General features: G+C 41.0%; 1 protein-coding gene across 1 annotated transcript in view; it reads right to left on the bottom strand.

The window, feature by feature from the left end:
* Positions 1-537: 537 nt before the first annotated feature.
* RRAS2 (RAS related 2) overlaps positions 538-17447 on the bottom strand; it is an 86923-nt gene continuing 70013 nt past the window's right edge. The window contains exons 5-6 of the mRNA XM_090263763.1: positions 4070-4188; positions 538-2020 (exon numbers count right to left, since the gene is read on the bottom strand). Coding sequence (XP_090119889.1) covers positions 1933-2020; positions 4070-4188 — 207 coding nt within the window. The 3' untranslated portion in view covers positions 538-1932. The remainder of the gene's footprint in view (positions 2021-4069; positions 4189-17447) is intronic.

Raw genomic sequence — 17447 nt, 5'->3', positions numbered from 1 at the left:
TTTAACTTTCAGGCTGCTTTGCTACAAATCATCTATTCAGAATAAAATGAAAGGCTGCCCATTAAATCTGGATATCATGTAGACAGTCTCTTGCTATCTTAAGTTACCCATGATAAACAAAAGTTTCCCAGCTGAAAGCACGAACAATATGAGATACTAACAGTGTCAAAAGCCACAGGAAAAATGTGGCATCTCACTGGGCCACAATTTTAATTAACATCCAAATAAATTTGTGTGTTTTGCTTTAGCTGTATAAGGCTTCATCCTCAAATGAGTTCCTCTCTCCTCTGCAGTTGGGGTTCTCATCAGGAGCACTTCATAGAAAAAGTTTAACAAAACACTGGCTTAAGGAAATATTCAAGAAATCACTAGAAACAAGCCATTCCACTTCAAGTTCAGCTACTAAATGACCGATACTGCCTTTTAGATTCAAACCCTAAAGGCATTGTTGGGACAAGGCCTAGATCTACTGAAGTAAGTTTCCTTCAACAGTCATTCCTTCAAGAAACCACCAAAATAACAAGTCATCAGGCAGCATTGTGTGATAACACATCAATTTTAATTCTAGCACCTGAAGCTATACAGGGTATGCTTTATAGACCTCATGGGACTGTTGCACACGTTCAATAAAGTGACAACTGTGCAATACCACTTATTATCTCAAAATCGGGAACATACTTTTGAATTGTTTAAACACAATCCACAGAATTAAAAACAAAATCAGAAGCCATCCACAGTTATACTAATTGTCAGTTTAAAGTTCTACACGTACTACTTGATATAACGGTCAATATCTGGTAGGGATGTTGAAAAGTGATTTCAGATCCTCGTCCTGTTGGACTCTGTTGGGAAGGTTTCTTGAATAGCTACGTGACTGGCCGGAGGTGGGCACAACCCGGACCAGAAGAGCAAGTAAAGTACTACCACAGTTTCTGTAGTTTTCACGTTTCTTCTTTGTCAGTTAAAAGTGAATTAAATACTTATCTTTACATATACACAAGGTATGCTGTGAAAGCATAGTTGCTTACAAACATATAAAAATACTTGTTAACTAGTTTAATAAGAAAATAATGTATAAAAGTATATAGCAAAAACATTAATTGTCTCTGACTCTGGAAAGATCAATTCCATATTTTATATTACAAACAAAAAGATTTAGTTCTTATGAATCCCTTATCCAGAAATACTTACAAAGGAAGACAGACATAAATTCTTTATTTTTACTCTCAAGAAGGTTGTGTGAAAAGACTTAAATTAGAAAACCAAGAACACTGAAATGCCTAAGTCCAGAATGAATCCACATATTTGGCCACATAGAATACTACCATCTTTAAGAGCAGGAGTAATTATAAAGGCTTTTAAAGTAGTTTTTAATTTATAAATACATAGGCATTTTGGTATTTTGGCCACTGGAAAACAAAGGCTGTAAAGGTCTGAGATGTCTCACTTTTGAGGAGTCAGTTCAGTGTATTTAAGGTAACTGAAGGTGACATCACAAGTTTTAGAGGCAAAAATTCACATTAAAAAAAAAAAGAAAAACTCTGTATGTTTCTATCTAGAGTAACAGTAGGCAATATGATTCCAGAACTTAAAAGTTATTTCAAACTTATGACTTCAGCTTGGCAAACAGCTTACGTTCCAAATCTGATTCATCCTTATTAAAATGTATTCCCTTAAAAAAGAATGTGTCTGTGTGTACAGATATATATTTTAAAATAATCAGATAATCTTTGAAGCAGCCTTAGTGTTTCCTTTAACTGTCTTGAAATGACCCCAGGATTAGCTTCACGGAAAGGATTAGCCAGTTTCTTGGTCTAAGGCTACCACAGTGATCATTTGTCTAAGGCTAGAAAGGTACCAACGTGATGTGAACCATAAGGAAAGAAGATGAGGGATCTTCCTGGCAGTTGGTAGCTAAAACTCAAGGGATTCTTAGAAAATGACACAATGGCAGCCTTTCTTGTCTTTTTCTTTCCTCGCTGGTTCCGGTGAAGGAGGACATTCCTGCTCCTGAAATTTCCTGTAAGACAGAAACATCCACATAGAGTTGCCTTCTTGGTAATATATTAGTACAAGTGCAGGTTGTTTTTGGATAAGCGTAGTATATGTGCATATGCTTTTCAATGTTAAATTTCAGCTAGGGAATCAAAGCAAATCTGGGGGCAGAGGGGCTCCCACAAATGCTTCAACACCAGCATAAGCAGGCTGTCCAAGTTTCATTAACGATGAGTCTTAAATCAGATGAGATGCTGAACTCAGTACCTCTGAGTTCCTCCCATAATCTAAAATTCCATGAGTCTAAGGCAGTGATTTTCAACCTTTTCATCTCATGACACATAAACTAATTACTGACATTCTGCAGCACACCAAAAAGTGTTGCCAATATGACAAAAAAATAGGTATAATTTTGATTCATTCACGCTGGACGACGATTGTTGTGTTGGCTGTTGTCATTTTTCAATTTGACAATCTAAGGGAAAAAAGGTCAGTCCCCCTGACTAAATAGTCAGGTACTGCCTGTTTTAAAATCCTTGTAGCACACCAGCAGAAAATTCCTGCTCTAAGATATACTGAAGAACAAATATCCTTAACTAGATTACAATATAAAATTACCCTTATGAAGTATCACAGTTCCTACCCATATTCTACCATTTATTAGCTATAAATTAGTATTAGACAAGTTAGCTGACCTCTCTGAACCCTAATGTTTAGACATGAATAACAAAAAACCACCTTTTACAGTTGCTATGAGGATTAAAGAAGATCCTGATCTGTTTAAATGCCTAATGGTACCTGGCATTAAAAGCACCCTTTACCCCTCCTCACTACTGACTGACTGATGGATATAAAGATTCTGAGGATCAAAGCCAAAAACAAAGTATTTCAAATTGGCAGTGACTAATTCATAAAATTTACCATCTTAACTGTTTTTAAGTGTACAGTTCAGTGGCATTTTAAATATATTCATAACATTATACAACTATCACCACCATCCTACTGCAGAACTCTGTAATCTCATGAAATTCAGAATCTGTACTCATCAAAAATAAGACCTCAGATTTTTAACTAGTACTAAAAAAAGCCCAAAATATCATTTTACCCTCCCCCCATAAAGAAAATGCTCTAGCAAGGGGCTAAAAGTTACAAGAAGCTCATAGTTCACATGTCGATTCAGCTTACAGTTAACATGAGCCCATTCCACATACCTGTCGAACTAACTAGCAGAGAAACCAGTAGCTCTAGAGAGCAGAGGGTGAAGCAGGGGCCAGAAATAGATTCAAAATAATCAGACCAAACCCTGCCCAAATGAAAGCAACTCAATCTTCCTCACATGCAAGCGTGTTCAGCAACTCCAGCGACCTCACCCATCACCTCAAGCTTTCTAGAACCCATTAACATTTTCTGAACCACAGGGGCCTTCTAGGCCTGCTAAGAGAAAGACTCTTTGTGGGCTGAATAGTATACTTCATGGCCTGTGGGGATGCTGAATCTCTACTATTTACTCAGCTTACTCTTTGCTGGGAGGAGCTGGGTGAGAAGCAAAGCTAAGCGCACAGGCTCTAGAATTAAGAGACACAGATTCAAGTCCCAGGTCAGCCATTCAATATGTCTAAGTTTTGAACATGTTCTTTAACATCTCTGTACCTGTTTCTTCATCTGAAAGTGGGGATAAATGACAGTATTTAGCTTATTGGGTTGTGGTGAGGATTAAATGCAAAGCATTTAGCCCAGTTTCTGGCAGAAACTACCACGCAAATTGCTAGCTGCTGTCCTCATACCACTACACCTCTGGAAGCTGTATAGATTCTTTCCAAAATCACTATGTGTACTGTCTACCTCAATATAATTAGGTTTTATATGGAGGAAGTACCTAGAATATAATATGTACTCAATTAAAATTTAACACACCATGAGCATTAACCCCTAGAACAGAACAGAATCACGCCTACATAAAATTTTCTTTCTTATTGAAAACATTAAATAGTTGCTTTTTTTTTTTTTTCGGTTTATGGATTTTAAAAAGCATTGGTGTCAAATTCGATAAATTTCTAGAGTTTGTTTTGCCTACCTTATAACCCGGACAAGTTCATGGAAAGCCTGATCGACATTCATCCTAATTTTTGCTGATGCCTCCATGTAAGTCACCTTCAGCTGTCGTGCTAACTGCTGTCCTTCTTCTTGTGTTACCTGAAATTCCAAGAGTTGTGTTAACAAATTCGAACTGTGCCATCTAACTCCTGGCCACAGATTGTACTGTTGATCCACCCAGAGGCCAAACTGGTTTGTCACAGATGAACCAAGAGACTTCATAGCTCAGCACATACTGAAGCTCAGCTCTGCAGAACAACTCACAGAAGAACCTACTGGCGACAAGAACGAGATTTCAGTCTGGTGATTACTCAAGAAGTACTGCACACAACAGCGGTAAGTTCTGGGAGGTTAAAGTACAAGGCGTTGCGACAGTCTATAACCCTGTGGGGCAGGTCGGGGAAGGCTTCCCTAAGAAGTGATATTTAAGATAAGAACTAAATAAAGAATACGGAGCTAGGTGGAGGCGGGGGGAGGAAGTATCCCTGACAAAGGAAATAGCACGAATGAGTACCGGCCACGGCTGGGCCTGCGCTTTCCTGGTCCCCGTAACTGAGAGAGGCCTAGAATGGCTGGAACACAGCAAGCCAAGGAAGAAACTGACAAGAGGTGAAAATGGAGAGGAGGACATGCCCCAAGAGGGGCCTTTTCCAACTCTGATTTTCCCGGTCCCTGGTACAAAGGAGAGGCTTGACAAATGTGTGGGAAAAATGAACAATGAGTAGGATTACAAGGGGGCCATAGCTGATAACACAGAAAATGGTAGGCCGGAATAAAAGAACATGAACTAAATCTAAGTAAATGTCTCATATATTTTAAATATAAAAGGTCAGAATAGTGATATTTGCCTAAAATTATTAAACTGTATTACATTTACATTATATAAAGGGGCTGAAAAGTTATGTTTCTGAAATAATGACTTTTACTGCTGTCATTACCACAAAAGTAAACACCGCAGAAAAGTTTGAAAATAGATCTGGGAGGGAAAAATAGAAAGTTTAGGAGCCTATCACCCATACAGAACCACATCCGTCTGGTTTTTCAATGATGTACATTTTTCTCTACAAAAACACGATCATAACTTTTGTATATTTGTGTTACACCCTGGCAATAGGCTAAATTCATTTATCTAAGTGTACTTTTGTAAATGCCATAGGCTTTTCTACATAAACAGTCATGTCATTTGCTAATAAAGACAGTTTTATTGCTTCCTTTCTGAGGCCTTTTCTCTCTTTTCTGGCCTTACTCCCCGCCCAGAAGCACCAGCACAATGACATCAGTGGTGTGAGGGGTACTTTTGACTTGTTTCTGATCTTATGGACAAAGCATTTAGTCTTTCACCATTAAGTCTGCTGTTTGTTGAAGGGTTTTATGTACCTAATAACAGTTTCAAAATTCTTGAGGCAAAAATGGAAAGAACTACAAAGAGAAATGGACTTTCATACTTATTATAGTCAGAAATTTCAGCACCCTCCTCTCAATAACTGACCGAGCAAGTAGAAAGAAAATCAGTACTGGTATAGATGGCCTGAACAACATTATCGAACACCTTATTCTAATTGACATTATATGCCCTTTGTTATTAGGCTATTAAAGTTCCCCACTATTCTATTTTTACAAGTTTTTAATCAGGAATGGATGTTGAATTTTTGTCAATTTTTTTTTTCTTCATCTATTGAGATGATACAATTTTTTTTCCTTTTTAGTCTGTTAATATGGTGAATTAATACATTGATTCACTTCCATGTGTTAAACCAACACTGCATTCCTGAAATAAACCCCACTTGAGGGATAATGCACTGTCCTGTCTTATATTGCTGAGTTTTATTTATTAAAAATTTATTAAATATTTTTCCATCTATGATCATGTGAGATACTGAACTGTAGTTTTCTTTTCTTACATCTTTATCAGGTTTTGGTATCAAAGTAGTGTTATTTTGTATAATGAGTAGGAAAGAATTCTCTCTTCAGTTTTCTGGAACAGTTTCAGCAAGATTGGTTTGATATAACTCACTGATGAATCCATCTAGGCTTGTGGTTTTGTTTGAGGGAAGGTTCTTAAAACAAATCAAATTTACTTTATAGATGGAGTACAATTCAATGGTATCTATTTTTCCTTGAGTCAGCTTTGGTAGTTTGTGTCTTTCAAGGAATATGTCTATTTCATCTAACTTGCTGAGTTTACCAGTATAAAGCTGTTTATAGTATTTATATTTCTTCATTATCTTTTAAATATCTATATATCTGTAAGATCTGAAGCAATGGTCTCTTCCCACTACTGATGTTGGTATTTTGTGTCTTCTCTTTTTTACCATTCTAGCCAGATTGATCACTTTGACCTTCTGAAAACCAGTTTGGAATTTTTTTTTTTCCTATGGTTTTCTATTTTTTATTTCTTGTTTTCCTCTCTTAGATTTATTATTTCCCATCTCCTGAGTAGTATGGTTTTAATATGCTCTTTTTCTTTTAGATTCTAAGTAGAAGCTAAACTCACTACATTGAGACCTTTCTTTCCTAATAAAAGCATTTAGTCTAATGAATTTCTTTATATACTTTTTAGTAGCATTCCACAAATCTAGATATATTGTTTTAATTGTCATTCAGTTTATAATACTTTTTAATTTCCTCTTTGATTTTTATTTGTACCAAGGATTTAAGCATGCAGTTTCCCCACATTTGAAGATTTCCTAAATATCTGTTTGATATCCAATTTAATTCCACTGTGGTCATAAAACATATGTTGTCTCATTAGAATCCCTTTAAATTTATTAAGACTTGTTTCATCACCCATTGTCATTTCAAAAGAATGTATATTCTGCTGTTGTTGGGTGAAGTACTCACTAAATGTCAATTAGGATAAGTTGTTCAACAGTGCTATTCAAGCCATCTACATGCATCACTACTGATTTCTTTCTACTTGCTCAATTATTGAGAGAGGGGTGCTGAAATGTCTGACTATTAGTATGAGTATGTCCATATCTCTTTGTAGTTCTTTTAATTTTGCTTCAAGAATTTTAAAGCTACTATTAGGTACATGAATATTCAGGACTGTTACATTCTCTTCATGGAGTCATCTTTTTATCATTATGAAATAACCCTCCTTATTCCTGGTAATATTCTTTGCTATGAAATCTATTTTGTCTGGTATGTTTATATAGCTGCTTCAACTTTTTTACATTAGTGTTAGCACGGTACATTTGGCCCATCCTTTTAACCTATTTGTGTCTTTACATTTAAAGTAGATTTCAGGTAGGTTCCTAATTTTTTATCCAATTTGTTTATGTTTCAATATCGGCCTTTTAACCAAGGTGTTCACATTATTTACATTTAATGGGATTGCTGATATAGTTGAGTCACCTTGAAATTTGTTTTCTGTCCATCCTATTTGTTCTTCGTCCTACTTGTCCTTTTCCTGCCTTCTTTTGGGTTAACTGTAGTTGTTGTTTGTTTTTTTTAATTATTTCATTTTATCTCCTTTGTTGACTAATGAAATGTATATATTTTATGTTATTTTAATGATTGCTTTAGAGTTTATAATATACATTTTCCCCTCATCATAGTCTAATTCAAATGATATCCCACTTCATGTAGTTTAAGAACCTTATTACGAGAGTATGTTTTCCCTCTCGCCTTTTTATCTTTATTAACTTTACCTCACAATACACTGCTATTATTTTGCTTTAAACACCTAGTTATGTTTTAAAGACATTTAAATAACAATAAACGTAATTTACATTTGCCCACATAATTACCATTCTTGTGCTCTTCATTTATTTGTACAGATCCAGATCTCCATTTGGTATAATTTTTCTTTTTTTTATATTTCTTGTAATACAGGCCTATCGGTAATGAATTCTTTCACCCTTTGTATATCTGGGGAAAGTCTTTATTTCACCTTCATTTTTGAAGTACGTGTACAGTGGCCACTGAGTTCCAAGGGACAAGTTTTTTCTTTCAGTAGTGGCCTGGCCTGCACTGTTTCCTTGGGAAACAATGACAACTTGTGGGCATCTCTATCGTTGCCCCTCTGGTCATTTTCCAGATTCTCTCATTGTTACTGGCTGTAAACATTTCACTGTAATATGCCTTGTCATTTTCTTCAGACTTCTTGTGCTCAGGGTTTGTTGAGCTTCTTAAATGTACACATTTATGGTTTTCACCAAACTTAGAAATCTTCCATCCTTTACTTCTGCTATTAATCTCGGACATTGTAGATTTAATTTCTGAAAATTCTATTTTGATCTTTTTACATCTTCCATATCTCTACTTAACATACTCAAGTCTTTTCTCTAGCTTCCTGGATATATGAAATAAGCTACAACCGTCTTAATATCTGTGTTCACTAAGTCTATTTTCTGTGTTGCTTCTGGGTCTGTTCCTAGCCATTGTTTTTTTCTTGTTATGAGTCATATTTTCCTGCTTCTTTACACACCTGGTAATTTTTGAGTGAATGCTTGCTTGGGTACTGGATTTTTACCTATGGGTTTTGGATAGTCTGTATTCCTACAAATACTTTGACCTGTTTTTTTTATTCGGTTATTTGGAGAGTTTGATATTTTTGGTTACACAGTATCAAAACAGCATTTAGTCTGGGGCTAATTTTGCCCCACTACTGAAGCAAACAAAACCCTCTGAGTACACCACTCAATACTCGAAGAATTATGAGGTTTTCCACTCTCGTTGACCAGACTATGAATTATTTCTGACCTTATTTTAGCTCAAGGTACTGTTTTCTCTAATCTTTTCAGGTAGTTTGTTTTCCCAACTTAATATTCCATTCCCAAAATCCAGCAACCTCAGTGAAACGTCACTAGGGTATTACAATAATGCATATACATCTAACAAGTGTAACATTTCATAACACTTTACACCCTGTTGTGTTCCAATAGGGTGGCAGGCAGGTTTCAAGTTTATGTAATTTTAAATTTACTCTTCCTCTCTTCAAAACAGCATATTTACCCATAAGACCTATGGTTTTGAATTATAAATCAACCAAACAAGCAACCAATTAACAATAAGTAAGGAAGACAAGTAAGAAAAGAAAGTTTTTCAAAACCAAGAATTTAGAAAAAACAATTCCTATTTTTCTAAAAATTGACATGGTAACTTCCTTCCTATAAAAATATGCCCAGGCTGTCACAAATTCTGTGCCTTCTTCCTGGGAGAGACCTCCCAACTCTACACTCTTAATTTGTTTCTGACTACTACTTCAAGACTCAAGCAATCAGAGATTTCTCCTTAGTGTTAATGTTGTTGTAGCACAGCATGCCAGCGACAGAAGTCGGAACACACACTATGCTACACTACACTCTGGTTTTGTTTCTCGTTCTCCTGCCATTGGGTCCCTTATAGCTAGGAAATAAGGCATATTTGTCTTGGTAAATCTAGGGCCTAGAAGAGTGCAAAGTAGTTAACTAAATAAACATTTGTTAATGAATATCATCAATCATACACCTTGAAGCAAAATAAAAGATGATATAGGAAGAAAAACAGAAATAAATATTTGAGACAAGTCAATCTCAACAACTTGCTTTATTAATATAAATTTGACTAGGGGAGGAAAATATATGTCCTTAAGAAGTTTCCTATTTGCCTTTCTGCTCAATTACTCTTCAGAAGGTGGCTTGCCCTATCCCTCCTGCATAATGTAATTCAGTCAGAGGGAAACAGCAAATGACTATTTTTATACACAGTAAGGAAAATAAAATTAATGGTCTAGATGATAAAACAATCCCACAGCTAAGATTTTTATGTGCTTCATTTATTTATTTTTAAAGCATGGTCTCACACCATTGTCTTCCAGGAATCAAGGTCAGCTAAGTTCATACAACCACATTTCTGGTCAAGAACTCTCTAACCACATATAAAAGTGCTGCCGAGCTCACTGGTGCAGCCTTATTTTAACTAAGAAATACAAATAGCATTGCTACCACTGAAGCAAACAAAAATGAACAAAAAAAAAATAACCCCCACATGGAACAAAGCAAAGCCACAGCACTGTGAAGTCAGAGATCCACAGAAGATTGAAAGCTCGCAAACAATGATCTCCTAGAGATCCCCCAACTCAGAGAATTTTTAAGAGATGCCAACTACGCAGCCTTATCCTGTGGATATTCTGATTTGGTAGGTCTGAGCCATATCTAGAAATGTTTTGCCTCTAACAACCGAGGTGAATCTGATAAACAAACTCACTGATCTACTAGGAACCTCCAGTGAGACTCAATTCAAAGGCACAAATTAGTATTAGCAGAAATCCACAATGCTATGAACTTACCTAGTACTATATATTTCCAAATAGAGAAGAGCAAAATAGGAAAGGTGAGAGCAATTTTATTAAAACAAACAACACTATTTGTAATACTTACTCAGGGATGTGTCCAGTTAATGAATAACCTAAGTTTAGAGAAGCAAAACTTGTTTTTCAAAAAGACCTATTGTTAGAAACAAGGTCATAGTGACTCCCAAACCAGTAGCAAAGTCATTGGTAACAAAGGGCAAATGTAATTAAAGGGTCTTAAGGGCAAATGTAATTAAAGGATCTCTGGGAAGGGAGTGGACAGTATTAGCATATTCACAAATCACAATAGGGGTATTTAGATGAACGCGTTAGATTGTACCTCCTGAGTATCCGGTCATGGAGAAACGGGGAAGAAGGAGAGGGGAGGGGAAACTAGTTGCGTTAGGGCGGGGAAGCTAATCGCTCTCACCTTAGAATGGCAATTTTAGGGTGGGGAAGCTAAGACTATAAAACCAGGTTCCTTTGTCTATTTGGCGCGCACATTCTCCTGGCTGTGAGGGTGCGCCCGGCTCTGCAGACTCGTGAATAAAGGCCTCGTTTTACTGCTCAAGTCCTGTGTCCCAGTTTTTATTGTGAGCGTTTCTCACAATTTGGGGGCTCGTCCGGGATCCTCCGCCTGTGTGCGGGAAGGGCTCTGAGCCAAGGTGGGGAGACGCGTCCTACCCGCTTTTGGGTGGCCCGCTTGACCCAGGGCCCACCCGCCTCAGTGTCCGGAAACGACCCGATGTTACAGAAACAGGGGAGTCCAAAAATCCCCAGAGTTTGCTGCTGGGGGATGGGGAGAAGTAAGCAGCTTTTCAAATGCTTCCACATGCCTGAGGCTGGTGGCTACTGTCTTTCTTATGCAAATGGATTTAATGCATCCAAAGCCTGAGGCAGATGGGAGGAGTCTTGAACCAGGGGACAGTATGGAAAGCACACAGAGCCTACGTAAGGGTCTGTGAACGGTCAGAACTGTTTGCAACGCCCACTGCGTCAGATGACGCAGTCAGGGATATATAAGCAGCTGCAGACATTTTAGCTCAGACTCTCTCAGATTCTCTCTGGCACTCTGGCTCTGGCTCTGGCGCTCTGACTCTCGCTTGTGCTCTCACTCTGGGACTCTCTCAAGCTCTCGTTCGGGCTCTGGCTCTCACTGGCACTCTGGCTCTCACTCTGGCGCTCTGACTCGGGCTCTCACTCGCGCTCGCGCTCTCGGGCTCTCGCTCTCTCGCTCTCCCGTGTGCTCCCTCCACGTGGCTTGGTGAAGGGGCCTTCTCCATGTGGCTTGGAGAAGGGGTCTCCGGGCTGCTTTAAGAGGCTCTCGCCATGCGGTTTTGAGGAGGAGAGGAGATCTGCGCGGTTTGCAGGAAGAAGGCAGTTTGCAAGGAGGCTGAGAATCCAGGCGGTCCTGCATTGAGAGCTGGAGGGCACCACAGCACAGAAAGGACCTCCCCAATCAGGATTGAATGATTGGCAGCTGCTGGTAAAGCTGAACTGTGTTTGGAAAGTAGGGAAACAGTTTCTCTGACTTCCCTAAAACTAGCCTGGTTTGGAAGGGGGGGAGGCAAGGATATGTGTTTGTGGGTATTTTAAAGAGCATAAGACTTAACAACAGAAATCCGCAAATAACTAAATCTATATAACTGTTAAATAAAGAATTCTTTTTCTTTTCACCAAACTCTGGTATTGAGAGTTATAATTTTGGCGGCGGGCAATCGGGCCCCTAACTAAAGAGCCCGTGGGTTTGTTTTCAACTGGAGCAGCCCAGGGGTTCTGTAACACCGAGACTTCTTGTTGGGACAGCAGTGGATCGACGCAGGGGGAAACAAAAGCAAACACCGCGGCAACCAGGCAACCTCGTGCACGGGCCAAGGTAGGAAAATTGGACTTAAGTACTGCCTTGGTGGTTGGGCATCCTCGGGAAGCTGATTGTGCGTGTGGCTGATACGAGTTGTGCGTGTGGCTGGTATGAGTTGTGCGTGTGGCTGGTACGAGTGTGGAGTGCCTCTCCGCTGGGTCCGCTGTCCCGTGAGGGAGACGGCCGGAGTGCACCTCCGCTGGGTCCGTTGTCCCATGAGGGAAACGGCCGGAGTGCATCTCCGCTGGGTCCGTCCTCCCGTGAGGGAAACGGCCGGAGTGCTCTTCCACTGGGTCCGTTCTCCCGTTAGGGAACGGCCGGAATGCACCTCCGCTGGGTCCGTTGTCCCGTGAAGGAAACGGCCGGAGTGCACCTCCGCTGGGTCCGTTCTCCTGTGAGGGAACGGCCGGAGTGCTCCTCCGCTGGGTCCGTTGTCCTGTGAGGAAATGGCCGGAGTGCACCTCCGCTGGGTCCGTTCTCCCGTGAGGGAACGGCCGGAGTGCACCTCCGCTGGGTCCATTGTCCTGTGAGGGAAGCGGCCGGAGATGAACGAAGCATCTCGGTCTGTGTGCAAGTAAGCGAGTGTGGAGTGCCCCTCTGCTGGGTCCGTTAGGTTGAGAACACAGCCGGATTCAGCCACGGGAATCAGCTGAGGATGGGAAATGGAAATTTTAGGCCTAGGGGTGGGGACCAAAAGTAAGGAAGAACAGACAATGGTAAATTATTGTTGTTTCCTTTGGCCAAAGGAACCCAGTTAGGGGAAATCTGTCTCCTAGCCCCGATTTGGGTCTGATGAATGTTGGGTTTGTAAAGCCCTGGTCTTATATGTGTGTTCAGCTTTTTTGGATTGTTTGTTTGTTTATTTGTTTTTGGAGAAAGAAGAGAGGGGCATCGCTGTGTGGTTGCCTCTCGCTCGTGCCCCCAGTTGGGGACCTGGCGTGTGGCCTGGTCGTGTGCCCTGACTGGGAGTTGAACCGGCGACGCTTGGTTCGCAGGCTGGTGCTTGGTCCACTGGGCCACAACAGCCAGGGCCAGGCATCAGCCTTTAAGGAAGAGAGGGAATATGCTCTCTGCTGATCACCACCTACCAGCAGATCCGCAGGTCTCTTCCCTGTAAAAAAGAAAAAGAGAAGGCCTGGGACCCTCTGTCCTGTCTCCCACTGCCTTATAGCCCTGGCCAGCCGGCGGCCAACTGGGCAGAGGCACCGTGGACGGACAGTACAGACGGAAGAGGCCAGGAACACCTAGCAGATACCCCACCAGTATCCGCCCCCATGACACCTAAGGCGCTGATGGCAACTTATCTAAATTAAGAAAGGAATTGAAACAATGTAAGCAAGACCTAAAGAACTTCCCCATTCCCTCAGAGCAGCCGGTTTCCCTTTAGGGAAGTCTCCAGGGGTCCAGGACATATTAGATATGTCAAATGCTCCTTCAACAAGCACTGAAGTTAGAAACTTCAAACGCAATATGAAGCGCTTGGTAAAGGACCCCCTTGGACTGGTGGAACAACTAGACCAGTTCCCCGGACCCAGCATATACATGTGGACAGAATTAATGTCTATACTAGACATCTTCAGTGGGGAAGAGAAGGGAGTGATCAGACGGGCTGCTATGAGGATATGGGAAAGGGAACATCCCCCCGGTCAGGAAACTGTCCCGGCCTAACAGAAGTTTCCCAGTATAGACCCTGATTGGGATAACAGGCCGGAGGCTAGGGCTCAAATGAAAGACCTTAGGAGCTTCGTCATCAGGGAAATCAAGGAGTCCGTTCCCCATGCACAGAATGTCTCCAAGGCATTCGAAATACAGCTCCATCAGATCCCTGCAGAAGCTCAGGGACAAAATGAAGTATTCTGGTCTAAATCCAGAGAATGCTGTGGGACAGGGACTCTTAAAAGTCACCATTGTAACAGAAACTGGCCAAATATTTGTAAGAAATTGCAAAAAGTAAGTGAATAGGCCAATTAAAGCAACTGAAAAACTCTTCAGGGAAGCTCAGAAAGTGTATGTTAGAAGAGAGGAGGAGAATGAGGAAGTAGCCCTCTTTAACTCTCTAAATCCGGGAGACAAAGGAACTGTTTTGGCGCCAAACTGCGCCCAGGTAAAGGCGCCTCCCATGGCACCACCCCTTCCACAGGTAGGGGCGGTTCCCGCGGCAGCATCGGAGGCTCCTGGGGCGCAGCCCCCTCTGCAGGTGAGCGTGGCTTCTGCAGTGCCCACCCGTCTGCAGATTCAAGGGACTTCCCTCTCAGCACGCCTTTTGGTTATGGCCTCTGAAGTGACTGCAAAGCCAATGACTCCACCTCTGCAGGAGGAGAAATGGGTCTCTCCCTCCAGAGCCCGCATGAAGGTTGTGATTTGGACACTGAGCCTCATAGGTATACTGCCATTTAGGGTAAGCCACGTGAATGCTCCACCATGGTGGATAAGTCACGTGGGTTTGCCACCATCTTGTGGGTGGTACTTATGGGTGCCACTGTCTTCAAAGATGCTGCATGTAATGCTGCAGCCATCTTTGAAGTGGGCAAAATGGTGGGTTAGATATGCTCTTAAGGTGATGTGCTTTGTTTGCAAAATGGTATATGTCTAAACATTCAAGTCATTGCTGCATGACAGGTGTTTGCAAGGTCTAAGCTTCAGAAAACTGCAGAATATCTACAAATCTAGGGAAATTTTAGCTGCTAAATACTGAGTTTGGGTAGAGTCCTTTACAGTGTGGAAAAGAATTGGAAATGGCTTATGGTTAAATCTGAATGGGTAAATATATGGAAAGTTTGTGAATGTTGCAGAAAGTCTGTGGAAAGTCATAAAAATGTATAGAAAGGTTGTGAAAGTTTTTAAACCTGGGAAAAGGGAAACCTCAACTACTTGTGGTCTAATTGTATGGTTACTGTACCTCTGTATTGGCATTAAGCCATTGGGGACCTATGAAAGGTCATTTGGAATTCCCTGTATTGGTTTGGCATTTAGCTGTTGGAAACCTAGAATTCTCTGAGGCCTAGGAAGGGTCTGGAATTCTCTGTATTGGTACTGGCCATATAATCTGAAAGGAAAATTGAGGTTTCCCAGAGAAAATTTAAAAAACTTCACATGTAGGAAAGTGAACAAAAGAAAGTATAAGGCATGGAAATGCAATTTTAGGGAATATTAGAAGGACAAGAATTTTCCTTCACACTGTATATTTTTCTCCCTACCTGATCCCTCCAGAACTTGGCAATTTAAAGAAGTAAGTAATTACATTAGGTTTCTTTGCATAAAACTAAAAAGACAGTTGCTAATGGTGGTTATGTCAGCCGAGGCTTTGACTGGAATGTCATGCCTGAAGGAGGCATGCTTAGGCTAATGAAAGCCCATGAGGGAAAGGCCTGGCACCTTGGCTGGTTGTGCGGTCCATGGCAATCTTTCTAGGGAAAAAACGAAGATTGCTTCCCTAATAAATGGCTAGGAAGAAACTTAAGGCACAATGGAAAACCCAAAGGATTTGGGAAAGCATGGGTTTTACAGGCAAGGCCAGATGGCAGGTGTGTGGCTCAGCTTCTTGCCCAGGGGGCAGACTGAAGGTCAACCTGAAGAGTCTTTGTGTGAGTTCCAGCAAAGCAGACTTAAAAAATTTATAATATCAATCGCTGCTCTTGTTGTATTTATGCAAATGAATAGGCTAAATTAACATTGGACTTAATGCAGTCCCTTTAATAACAAGGAGGGTAATCTTAAGAAGAAAAATCGTGATTTGAGGAAAATCACAATGATCAGTGGTAAACTATAAACTAGTGCAGCTGTGTCTATAAAGTTTATTTTAATTAAAAGTTTGTTTTCATTCAAAAGTTAAACCAGGTCTGTGACATTATCAATAATGCTTAATTTACAGGCAAGAAGAATGTCAAATGCCTTGCAACTGGATGTCTTCCCAATAAGACAGTCTTGCAAATTTAGAAATTGGTTTGTGAATTGTGTTGTGTGAATTAACATGTGTGTGTTCTTTCTGTTTTCATAGGATATAAGCCTATAATCTCATTACCTGAGTGATTGTCTGTACATAGAAGCCTCACTTAAGAAGCCCATCTGCACTGCCGCCCCCTGAGACTCAACAGTTTGGCTGAACTAAGTGGTTGGGTTGGCGAAGTATGGGTTGGTCAGTGGGCTTCACTTTAAACTGGTCTCTCTTTTGCTTAAAATAACTTTCACCAAGGAGCTCCTTCCCCAAACTGCCAGCCTCTCCAGTGCAACCCTCTTCTTCTGACACTGAACCAGCCACAGACCTTAAGTCAGGAACCCCATGTGGCTGCCAGTTTATGGCCTAAAAGCTAATGTATCTGACATAAATCCAGTAGGGTGGCTAGGTCTTCACTTAGTGACAACTACTCCTTCCCTAGAAAATCTAACTTCTCTCAGCTACACCTCAGAAAAGACTCCAGAATAATCCAGCCAAGGTAAAAGTTTTTAAGGTATTAGATCTCAGACAAACCTTAGAGATAGAGACTGGGTACGGAGACGCAAATGCTTGGGTAGAATGGGTCAAATTTGCTGTTAATTCCCTGAATAAAAGCAACTGTTATGCTTGTACCACAGGGAGACCCCAGGCACAGGTTGTACCATTTCCACTAGGCTGGGGACTCTGACCCCTCGGGAATCGCCTGTATGCTCGCTCTCTACCAGGATGAGAATGCATGGGGAAATGGGACTTGCAGAAGCTTGTCTCTCCTCTTCCCTCTATAAGGAGTAATGGGACTCAATCCCTCCCTTCATACTCAGTGGGGCCCATGAATTACTCTTCTTGCCTCTCTAGGTGGGAAGCGAATTCAGGTACCCCTGCAGAAGAACTCCGAACATGCACTCATACCAGAAATGCGAGCCACCTTCACAGTGGGGCCGGCGACTATATTCCCCTCCAAGTCCCCAGAGCAGATGTCTGGTGGTATTGTGGGCAAAGGAGTCTCTGGAAAATCATACCTGACAGGTGGAGTGGAACCTGTGCCCTGGTTCAATTGGCTATCCCATTTACCCTAGCATTTCCAAAACTGGTCCAGACTAGACTGCCCCTGTTAGGGAAAAGAGGTCAGTGGTGCCTGGTGGATCCTTTGATCCTCATATCTATATTGACGCAATTGGGGTCCCCAGAGGAGTTCCAAATGAGTTTAAAGCTAGAAACCAGATAGCAGCAGGGTTTGAGTCAGTGCTTTTCTGGTGGTCAACCGTTAATAAAAATGTTGATTGGAT

This window comes from Furipterus horrens, unplaced genomic scaffold (genome assembly GCF_987537825.1).
Source record: "Furipterus horrens unplaced genomic scaffold, mFurHor1.1.pri manual_scaffold_2, whole genome shotgun sequence".
NCBI lineage: Eukaryota > Metazoa > Chordata > Mammalia > Chiroptera > Furipteridae > Furipterus > Furipterus horrens.
This window is presented reverse-complemented; position numbering and strand designations above follow the sequence as displayed.